Genomic DNA, 12,078 nt, shown 5'->3' on the forward strand with positions numbered 1-12,078 from the left:
GCAGTGGTAGCAGTGCAGGGTGGTGGGTGGCATCAGCTACCCACTGCCCCATGCTGGGGAGGGGGCACGCGGGGCAGGGCTGGGGCGTGGGGCTAGACACGGAGTGCAGGGAGTGGTGTGTGGCTGGATGCAGAGCAGCAGCAGTGTGGGCTGGTGGATGGTGGCAGTAGCCACCATGTGCAAGCTTCCCTCCCTCCCCCTACTCCTGGGAGGTGGCAGCAGTGGCATGGGGTGGTGGTGCACTGCGCTCCGTCACGCCTGCCCTTCCCCCACTGTCATCTTGAGGGGAATTTGCTAGTAAATAAAATATATCTGTTCAGGCACCAACACAAATTCCATGATGAATTGGTCATCATCAGTCCAAAACCTACAATTTTTCCATGGCCAGTTCATGCTTATGCCTCCAAAAAACAAATGTATAATATATATCCTAACTGCATAAGGTAGGAATGCAAACTAAAGGTATCTCCATATGTGCTCTAAAATATATCTACACTTTTTTCTAATGTTAGTGCCTAAAATAATTTAAATTATGACAGCTCAATGTAGTCTTACTTTAGATAGACCATCTCCTACACTAAAGTGCATAGCATGGAAGCATGTTTGTATAATGCTGTTATACCCCATATTCTTCATAAAAATAAGATGTGTAACATGTGAGGCTTATGTTGTGCCGAATTTGAATATAAATACTTCATTTAAGTGGAGATTTGATCATAATTGTTCCTGGCATAACGTAAGTTGAATGTATAATGCGTTACAAATTTGCAATATGTTATAAAAAATAATTCTTTGCCTTGCAGTATTTTCTTCTACAGTATATTTAGAAATTGAGAATCTTATTCTTCAGATAAATTGGGAATAAGTATATTAAAGTTGATGTATGCAAACTCAGAATATGCACTGGCTGCATTTCTTTTTAGCTCATTCTAGTAAACTGTACCAACACTCCAACAGCAGCAGAGATTCTAGGTCAGATTCTTTAGCCTGGCAGGAATGTTGTGTTCAACAGGAGGGAGAGATGAAGGGAGAAAAAGCATTATCTCATGATGGAAAGTCTACATAATATTATTAAAAATTCTTATCTATTATAAATGAAATAATTGAATGTAGGTTACTAATGCCATATCCACTAGTCTGATGTTTGATCATTACTCAATTCCTTTGAAGAAAGAAAGGTTTTTACTTCTTCGGTGGCTCTGAGGCTTACAATATAGCATCATTTGCATTGAATGTGGTGCTTATATAATTCAAAAAGTTTATTTTGTCAGCGTTAAAAAAGACCATTCACAAGAAAAGTAACAGAAAATGACACACTGTTCCTGAAGACATCAACCCACATGTATACTGTTACCATCTCTTTTTCCAAACAGCAGTGTTTTTATTTTTGGCTGTGCTGAGGATGCAACTGAAATGTAAAATGAGGGAGTATTAAATCAGTGTTAAATATTTTATAGCTTAACTCACTGCAGCATCATTCTTGGTTGGAAGGGAAAGTGAATTGTTTTACAATCATTTATGTTCAAAGAGCTTCCCTGCATAAAAGGGATAAAAAACAAAGGTTTAAATACTGCCCTAAGGAAAGGAGATTGAATATGGTATTGGCTCTGACAGTACTTCATAAATTATCATAATCTTTATGCACAGCTAAAAATGTTCTCTGATGCAGCCTGAAGTGTATGGGGGCCAGGTACTATACACATTCATGCATACTTGTGTTTGTAATTCTCCGTGATCATTTGATTTATAGTTGCTGAGGAATGGCACAACCTTGGAGGGGAGGCCTGGCAGCTGATAGAACCTGTTGACGGATTCCATCCTAGTCAGGTACAAAAAGAACGAGGGATGAGAGGAGAGCTAATCACGATTGTCTGCTATGAAAGGATGAGTAAAAGGATAAGGACTTACTGGTAACTGATGTTCTTTGAGATGTGTTGTCCACATGCACATTTTCACATGCAAGCGTGCTCAGCTACTGAACCCTTAAGCAGAAAATCTCTTATCTTAGGAGTCCCCATGCTGAGTGTCTCATATCCTCCCCTCTGTCTTCCTTCTTGGACTGAGGGGGAAAAGGCAGCACTCATGTCCCTGCTCCTCAGTTTCCTCTGTTGCAGAGTTTGGAGGCAGACTCCAATGAGGAGAAAGGAGTTTGGGAACTGACTGTGTGTGTGGACAACATATGTCAAAGAAGTCCAGATTCTGGTAAGTAATTTGTTTTTGTCCTTTCAGGAGTTATCCACACAGACATTCGTATTTTGGTAAACTCTAATGGAGGGAGGATTTGGAGTTTTTTAAGCAAAAATCAAGTGGAGTACCATTTTACCAAAACTGGGCCACTTAGTGCTTCAGTACTGTAGCAAAGGGGGTGGGGAGAGCAGAGCAACTGCCCTGGGCATCAAAGCAAACAGGAGCCAACAGGTGAGTTGTGCGCCAATATTTTGTTATAATGTGGCTGATAAATGCCGCATGCATGCGCGCAGCCACAGCATGCACACAGCCAGCCCAGCAGCTTGGAGAGCACCATCTGGCTGGTGAGCTTGTTGTGGGGGAAAAGGGGGGCTGGGACTGGGACAGGTGATGTCCAGCCAGGGTGCAGGATGGAGCCACGAGTGGCTTGTCTGTGGGAGGCCTGGGGAAGGCAGGGCAGCTCCCGCCACTTTGTGCACCCCAGGGCAAGCATGGGAGGGTGCGTGCCCCCCAGATCTGTGCATGGGACAAGGGCGGGCTGCCACTGCAGACGTGTCCTGGACACCAAACTTCCTTGCTATGGCACTGTAGTGCTTTGTGGAGCCCTTACTTCTATGTGTCAGAATGTTCCTGACAGAGAAGGAACAGAAGCTTTTTTAGCTGCAAGAACCCAACATCCAAGCAATCAAATGAAGTAGGTGCAAGTCTGAGTGAAGCGCTCTGCCATTGTCCTGAGAGAGTAGGTAGGTGAACAAAAGCAGAGGGATGCAATTTGACTCTGATAAGCATAGAACAGTGGTCACCAACCAGTTGATCATGATCAACTGGTCAATTGGGGATCCTTTGACAGTTGATTTCAGTCTGGGGGGAGCTCAGCCCCCCCAGACTGAGATCAACTGTCAGAGGTCCATGATCAGAAGCAGCAGGATGCACATGGAGAGCAGCAGGACTCGTGTCTGGGCTTAGCCACACCTCTTGCCCTCTTGGGTGAGTGGGGCCCCAGCTGGGCAGAGTCAGAGCCTGGGTGGCTCATCCAGGCTTGCGGCGGAGGGGGGTTCCCACTGCTGCACACATCCCAGTGGAGGCCTGGGGGGCACGTGCCCCCCGATCTATGGGCAGGGCGAGGCAGCTGCCACTGCATGGTGCACTTCGTGCCCAGCTGCTGCAGTGGGGCTCAGGCACAAAGGCCAGTGCAAAGCGCAGCTGCCTTACCCTGGGCTTTTGCCCTGAGTGCCCCCTCCCCCGGATCTGTGCACAGGGTGAGGCAGCTGCTGCTGCGTACGGCTACAGCAGCAATTGGAGCACAAAGCCCAGCATTGCCCCATGCACAGATCAGGGGGAACATGCCCCCTGGGACTCTGCTGGTGTGTGTGCAATGGTGGGAGCGCCCTCCCTCACAGATATGGCCAGTAAATTGTTCCATCAGAGTCTGTAGATCAACCTTTTTAAGGTAAAGATCACTTTTGAAGGAAAGAGCAACCCAGGTTCTACTGCACCCCCTGCTCCCCTCACCCAGCAGGTCAGTCGTGGGGAGGGAGGAAGAGGCAGATTAAGTTGTACTGGGACCTTGGGCAAGCACAAAATTGGAGGCCGCATCCCCGCCATGGGAGCTGGGTTGCAGGGGGGAAAGGGGCCCTTCCCCTCCTAGTGCTGGCAGGGGAGCACATACCTGCCTCTTCTCCCTGCCCCTGCTACAGCCAAATGTACACATGCACACACACAGACACAGGTGCATGCACTCTACTTTCACTCTGCATAGGGACACATGGAAATCTTCAAGAGGAGACTGGATAGGCATCTGGCTGGGGTCTTATGACCCCTCCCACCCCCAGTGCTCCTTCCTGCCCATGGGAGGGGGTCGGACAAGATCTGTCTAGGTCCCTTCCGACCCATTGAGTCTATGATTCTATGACACAGACACACACACAGACACACACAAACACACACTCTTTCCCCTCACAGGACCTCCCCCCCACAACTCTTGATCACAAGAAGCAGCCCTCCCTCACCCTGCTGCAAACTTCCAGTGGCTCAGTCACACTCCCCACCCAGCCCCCATCACATTTACCTGCAGGGAGCTGGTGCCTGGCTGTCCTATGCAGCCATACAGATACAGGGGGCTGGGCTGGGCCAGGGCGGGAACACTGTGTCTCTGCAGGCAGGTGGTGGCACTGGGAGGGTTGGTTGCAGGGGGGCTAAGAGGAATTTGGGGAGACCAAAGCCCCCAAGGCCCTCCCAGTGCCACCGCCCACAAAGGCACACCACAATGCAGTGCTTCTGACCCAGCTGGCCTGGGCCCAACTCTTCCCCCCACCAGGTGGAGCATGGCTCTCCCAGCATGGCTTGGCCCCCTCCCACCCAGATATGGTGCCATCTGCCCCATTCCCCTCCCCCAGGCATGGCACAGCTCTCTCGGCCCAACCCCAGCCCCACCCATGCCCCCCCAGCCCCAAAGGTGGAGAGGCCCTGCTTCCAGCTCCCAAGAAAGCAAATGTGAAAGCCAGTTTTAAACTTGGTGCCAAAATGGGCACTGAGTTTAAAACTAAGGCTTTCACTTCCCTGGTGATGAGGATTCTGGGGCCCTGAATTGGTAGAGCCCCCTGGGCTCATGCCCAGGTTCTCTGTTCATTAATCTGCCTAAGGGGGGGCAGATTGAGGACCCCTCAGTGAGAGTGGGAGTGGGGCAGAGACAGGGGCAAGTGAGGCCCAAGCTGGGCCAGGGGAGGGTTGGAGCCCAGGAGGCTCATCCAGGCACATGGGGGGGTCCTGCTGCTGCACGCACCTTGGGTCGTGGAGGACCAGGGGACACATCCACCCCCAATCTGTGTGCGGGGCAAGGCAGCTGGCACTGCACACTGGGCTTTGTGCCCTGAGCCCTACTGTAGCTGTGTGCAGCAGCAGCCACCTCACTCTACGGACAGACTTGGAGCGGGGGGCTTAGGGCTCAGTGCACAGCTGCAGCTGCCTTGCCCCCCGCACAGTTCATGGGGAGGCATGTACCCCCCGGGCCTCTGCCAGGATGCGTGCAGCAGCAGGAGCCCCCCTGCATGCCTAGAAATCTGCCTAGGGTCCAACTCTGTCCTGGCTCAGCCCAGTCGGGGTCCCACTCACCCAGTGGCAGGGGGTACAGAAAGGGATTGTCCTACTCACCTAGCCTGGCCCCAGCATCAGGAGGCATGGCTCAACCCAACCACATGAGTCCTGCCGCTCCCCATGTGCATCCTGCCACTCCCAATTGCGGACCCTCTGACAGTCAATCTCAGTTGACTGTCAGAGCCCTCCCAGACTTAGATCAACTGTCAGAGGGTCCACAATCAACCAGTCAATCACAATCAACTGGTTGGTGACTACTGCTGTAGATGCTTTCTCAGGATGTCTCAGAAATGGAATAACTGACACCACCATTCTTATATGCTGTGGGGTATTCCCAAGTTTTAATAGATGGCTCTGGCATATGAAGAAGTACCTATACAAAAAGATCAAGGATGAGGCCTTCCCCTTAGACCTAGCCCTGGAGTTCAGCCCTGCAGCATCAATCTGGAATGGTGCTGATGAATGCAGTGCTAGTGTGGATAACTGGCATTGGAAAGAGGTGAAGTTGGGGGAGCATATCAGAGAGATCCGTTGAGCAGGAATATTTGGCACTTTACCTCACATTGTTTCCTTATTCTGGGCATGAGGGGCTGACAGATGCCCCAGATAGATAGAATCACAGAATCGTAGAACCAGAAGGGATCTGTAAGATTATCAAGTCTAGTCCCCTGCTATAGGCAGGAAGTTATTGGGCTCAGACAAGTTCAATAAGATGCCTGTCCAGCCTCCTCTTGAACACCTCCAAAGATAGTGACTACACCACCTCTGCTGGGATTCAGTTTGACTCTGATAAGCCTCCTATGCAGCCATGCACTGCTGGGAGCGTATTCCAGATTCTGGCAACCCTTACAGAAAAGAAGTTCTTCCTTATATCTAGCCTGTATTTACCCTCTGTAAGCTTCTGTCCATTGGTCCTTGTCCTCTCTTGAGGTGCCTTCCTGAAGAGTTGCTTGCCTAGATTTTGGTGTTCACCACTGTTATTACCCGCCTTTCACCTGGGAGGTTCGCGGTCCTGGCATTTCCTGGGGCTGCCGCGCCACCCAGGCCTCCCTACCCTGGAAGGGTGCAGTTTTAGGTCGTGCTCAGGATGATGTGGCACCTCCTCCTCCCATATAGCTCCAGCCTTTATACCTCCAAGTTCTTCCTGGAACGGAAGCTCAGCAGGGAGATGTTCTTCCCTTGCTGGCTGGTGAGAAACTAAACTGCCACCTCCAGCTCTGACAGTGGGGCATTAAATGGCTGCCCTCATTAGCACCTGTCCTGCCACATACATGTAGGCAAGAGGGAGGTTTCAGGCAGAGTGGTGTAGGGGTTTCAGTGAATCTGCACCTCAAACTGCTGAAAGCAAAACTTGTGTAACTTGTGTGTGTTAAGGGGTGTAGGTTGTAGCTGTGTTGGTCTAAGGACATAGCTCAGACAAGGTTCTTAGGGTCAATTTGATATCTTTTATTAGACCAAATGAATAGTTGGAGAAATTCTTCTTTGCAAGCTTTTGGATTTAAAAACCCTTTGTCAGGCTGAGGAAGCATCTAGATGGTGTGTGTGTGCTCTTCCTGGATGGAAGGAATAGTAAAGAAGCCAGAGGCTGGCTTGGCACACAATGCAGGCAAGAAAGCCAGTCAGTGAAAATGGAAATGGAGGCGTCAGGAGGTGAGAGACGGGCTGGGGGGAAGGGGGTGGAAATGGGATGTAGCAGGTAAAAGTGGAGAGGTACTTCCTACCTTGGAAGTCAGATTTCAGGGAGGTTGTAGTGTGTCATAAATCCAATGTCTATATTGAGCCCATGAATTTCTGTACCTAGGAGGCTGATGAAATGAAGTCCATAGGCCCATGTGTGAAAAGTGGCTTGTCATGCTGGTGGTGCTGGGAGTAATTATCACGGATGGTGTTATTGGAGGGGGTACAGATGCAGGCACTAGGGGTGTGCAAAGTGGGCCCTATTAGATCCAGATTCAGCCTAAATCAAGGACAGTGATTCGATTAGTTGATTCGGATCACTGTCCCTGATTCAATTCGGCAGAATCCAAATCTGAAGATTAGATGCTGATTCAGAGAATCAGTGATTCGGACACAGACACAGCTTTAAAAGTTTTTTCTATGTACCTTGAGGTAGCAAGCATGGCTTGTGAATGCTGTGATGCTGGGGAGCATGGAGCATCCCACAGGAGTGTGGGAGGACCCCCATGTGCTTGATTGCGAACCTGGAAGTGATCCAGAAGTACTTCCAGTCCACTTCCAGGTCTGCCAGGGAGCCCTTCAGGGGCCCCATTCTTGCACCTCCCCAGCTCAGCAATCGGTCATGGGGGACCCCAGGTGCCCCCCCTAACCCAGGAAGCACCAGTCGCCTAGCCTGGGGAGCATGGGCAGACCCTCTGCGTGCTCCTCGGCAGACCTGGAAGTGGAGCGGAAGTGCTTCTGGTCCATTTCCGGGTCTGTGGCTGAGCATGCTGGGGAGCCCCCCCATGCTTCTGTGGGACACTCCATGCACCCCAGCATCACAGCATTCATGAGACCCTGCTACCTAGAAGTATGTAGAAAAAGCAGTTAAAGCTGTCTCTGTGTCCAAATTTCTGAATCTCCCCAAATCGGTTTGGAAGGTTCTAATTTGATTCAGAGAGATTAAAGGGTCATTTGATTTAATTCAGATTCAGAGATTCAGCCACCAAAACAGGCTGAATCTCCACCGAATCAAATCAGGGACCAAAGCTTCACACAGCCCTAGCAAGCACTGGTCCCACCTCCTTGCTGTCACCAGCACCAGAAGCCTTATGCCTGCTAGTGCTAGGGAAGAGGCTGCATCTAAGTTGTGGGGAGGGGGGAACTTACAGCTCTGCCTCCTCTCCCACCCCGGCCAGAAAACCTGGCATCTGCCTTTTCCAGCACATTTCATGTGCTGGAAAAAATGTGCATCTGTGAGAGTGTGTATGTAATAAATGTATGTATTGAGTGCTTTCCTGTAGTGCACTGTGGTGAGTCATTGCTAGACAAAGCACTGCTTTCTTTTTGTTTGGGGGGCGGGGAAATAAGAACAAATAGCAGGATTTTTGGGGAAGAGTAGGCAAGGATAAATAAATAGGAAAGGATTGGCAATGGCTACAATTTAGTAGCAAAGCACTACCAAGCTTGCAAGCTGCAAGATGCTGCTCTGAGTTTCTGCTGCTCATGCTGTAGACACAAACAGACACAGCTGCAAAATGGTAGAGAGCAGTTCACAAACAGCCTTTTATGCTGCTTTTCTGTTCCTCCCCCAGAGCACTGGATTTGGAAGGGGCCTCAGGGACAGATCATTGTCACTGGCCAGCAACAGATGTCAAGATTAAAGCAGTCCTTCCCCACTCCCCCTTCACCTCCCTCTTAGTTTCTCTTTCCCTGCAAGCCCAACTCCAAAACAACTGGAAACATTCAAAATATCTGAAACAGAAACATCCAAATCGTTTCGAAACATTTCCAAAACATTTTGGATGGCCTGTTTTGTTTCAGAGCTGTTTCAGAGCTTTGCATTTTATTTCAGATTTGGTGTTTTGGCCGCCAAAGCATCCAAATCCAAAACAAGACAAACCGTTTGCCGAAATTTCGCACAGCCCTACTATGTATCTGTAGAAGGACTTTTTGTTGTCTTTTATTCTGGATGCTAGCGTGATCTCCATGCCTGCCTTGGCTTTCCTTTTCTTGTGTCTTTAGGCCCTGGTGATACAGGTGTGTTCCTCTCTGGTTGCCGAGTCATTCTTCCATTGTTTATATGCTTCTTTTTTCTTTTTTAAAAGCTGTCTAATACTCCTGTTGAGCCAAGTGGGTCTATTGGCTCCTTTCCCATTTTTTGCCTGCACGATGGCCTGTTTTTGGGTTGTGAAGGCAAAGATGAAGGCATCACAATGAAGAACTTCTCTGACATGAAAATTAACACATGACAAAAAGTAGCTCCAAAATGTGATTGTGTCAGTGAAGCTGATCAAAAGAAAGAGTCCTATGGTCTTCACTGGGTCTTTTATTTGGTAGTTAATATGGTAGAATTCTTCTTGACTTTTGCCTTATGTAAGGTAAAATTCTGATAAGCGTTTGAGGAAATAAGAATCCAAACTTAGATCCCAAGATATAGTTGATTTCAGTAGGAGCTAGGTGTCTAAATACTTTTGAGGATCTTTCTCCAAGTGTAAACTGATAAAGGGCCTCCAGATTTGCAATTGATGAATTATAAAACATTACTGCTGTTACCATTCTTTGGACGTATTTAAGTGAAATCAAAGTGTCTGGCACTCTGCACTAGGGAAATTCTGGCTAAGGACGCAAAGACCTTTAAAACTGAGCAGAATCATTTTCTGCTTATATGATGTTTTCCTAACATGAGGATGATCTGAAAACCACTCTTGAGATTTGAGCTTGTAGTTCCAGGGAGCTTAGGTGTTTTTAAAGTCAAATATCAGTATCATATTTAAAGGGCTGGCTGTTATCAAGTGCAGGAAGATCATTTTGGTACAGACTTTTGTGTGTGGCTAGGTTGGCACATAAGGTTGTGGGCTTCTGTAATGGGAGGCATGAAAACTGACTGCTACACAGGTCAGCTAATCGATTAAAGCTTTGTTCAATTCCAAAGCCATGACTCAGCACACAAGTGGCTCATATTGGACTTACTGCCTTAGTGCATTTAATCAGTTGCCAGAAGCCAATTAATTTTCTGTGATTTTTAAAGCTGGACTTACCTTTAATAGTAGAACAATAGGTATGATTTGCTAAACTGCAGAACATCACATTGTACAGAGCAAGTTCAGGATTTCATACTGAAATAGCAAACAGTCTGTCATTATCTTGATCATTTAAGTGCTGAAATTGTCATATAGGTTGGCAAGAAACCAATTAAACAACAGCTAATCATCTATGTTTAGACTTACTGTATTGGTTCAGAACTACCTGCATAACTTCCAATAGCAGAAACATATACCTTTGTATCACAGGCAAATCAGCTTTGGCCTGTCCTCCAGACTGGTTGAATCGGCACACTGAATTATGGGAACAACCTGAAAGCAATGAAAGATTACTTCACAGAGGTGTTTCTGTGTCATATCATGCTGACCTGTCTCCATGGTGATGTCAGTTCTGGAAAGCTGCTTTCAAGGGCACTACTGCTTTCTTTGATGGCCTTCAATTTAATGGTCCAATCTAAGTACAGAATACATGTGTGCCCTGCAGGTAATTGGGAATTACAATTGGTTGTAATATGGCCTCACATTTTAGTGGTAGCTATGCTGCAAAGGTGGTGGGAGTTTTAAAGTTTTATTATACTATCTATCTTATACTAAAATGAGTCTCCACTATCTTCTATAACCATAACTGAACAGCTGAAGTAACAGGGGAGCTCTCTCTTTCCAAGTAGAAATGGGACTGCTTTAACAGCAGACATTCCTGCTTGGCTAACAATACATATCAGACAAATGTAACATTTCTAAATCTAATGAAATGGAGAAGCCACCCTTAACTTGTAAGCTCAGTCTTCACTGCAGGACTTGGAGTGAAGTGTTTGTGAAACTGGATGAATTATGTATTTGAGCAAAATGGGCCTATCTTCAGTTGACAACAAAAAAGGAAGATTATGCTTCTGATCCTCAAGTCTGATTGCATTATTCATGCTGAAAAAGCCTGGGAAGGGCAAAAGTAGGCTTACACAGCCTTCTCAGTCTTATGCTGGTTAAAGGCTATTTTGATTCGTAGCCAACTGCAATGAGGACTGAGGTATTTAAGAGGAGATTGGACAAAAATCTATTAAATCTATGAAGGACCAAGATGGTAGGGAATGCAGAAGCACATGTGTGCTTCATCCACATCCCCTTTATTTGGTCCACATTCAGTTCTGTAGGGTGCAAAGGAGGTGGCCATGTCAACTATACCAGCTGATTACTACTAGGCATTGCTATGGTACAAGGGGAATTGAGACTGGTCCCTTAGAACAGATGTAAATCTATTTTGTGCTGCTCAGATGTTATAAAGTAGACATTAATGAGAGTCAAAAATCTGGTCCCTGAGCTTGGCCATTTGTTTTAAGTATGGCACTCGTGTCTAGAATTTGCATCTTGCAGTTGTTGCCTAGAATTTCTGCTGTTACCATGATGGTGATACATTTATAGGCACTATTTCTTTTCTGCCCAGAGTGCCAGCTGTCTCGCTTCAAATGATGTAATGTCTGTCAGGATTTCTTCATTAGACTTATTAAAATAACTACCCCTTTTTGGGGGGGAGGGGTGGTTTTGACATTTAACTGTACTGTATTATGAACCTATTACTGCAAGATATAGAACAGGGATAGGCAATCCCCCAGCATGGATGCCATAGTGTGGCACTTAAAGGCATTTTTCTTGGACCATATGCTTTGGAGCAGACAGCAGGGAAGGGGCCAGGGCTGCACTGCCACAACAAGGATCGGGCCCCTCGTGGTTCCCCCACTATCAGCCCCGGCACACCAAAATTTTCCAAGTCGAGGTCGCAGGTGTTTTTGGCACTCTGCCCAAAAACGTTGCTGATCCCTGGTATAGATCATGGTACTTTGCAGTGATGGCCAAGGGGAACGTGGCATTGATTGCTGACTGACTTATAATAATACGCTTGGGCAATAATAAACATTTCACTTCCTCTTCATGCTAAAGTTTCATTTTATAATGGCATGATGAACACCGCTGGCCAAGTGTTACTTTAATGCCATGTGGCTCTGGCTAGGAGGACAGAACTAAATTTTCCCACTTGTCAGGCAACTTGAATGTCAAATCTGGTAAGGCTGATACAGTCCCCTCAAGTAAGTACAGGCAATAGCAG

At 47.4% G+C, this 12,078-nt stretch overlaps 1 protein-coding gene across 1 annotated transcript in view; it reads left to right on the forward strand.

Annotated features, from left to right (window-relative positions):
• AOAH (acyloxyacyl hydrolase) overlaps positions 1-12,078 on the forward strand; it is a 156,453-nt gene that overhangs the window by 136,352 nt on the left and 8,023 nt on the right. Inside the window, exon 21 of the mRNA XM_090048689.1 lies at positions 1,751-1,827. Coding sequence (XP_089904815.1) covers positions 1,751-1,827 — 77 coding nt within the window. The remainder of the gene's footprint in view (positions 1-1,750; positions 1,828-12,078) is intronic.

Source organism: Crocodylus siamensis, chromosome 5 (genome assembly GCF_052110815.1).
Source record: "Crocodylus siamensis isolate JL-2025a chromosome 5, ASM5211081v1, whole genome shotgun sequence".
In the NCBI taxonomy this organism is placed as follows: domain Eukaryota; kingdom Metazoa; phylum Chordata; order Crocodylia; family Crocodylidae; genus Crocodylus; species Crocodylus siamensis.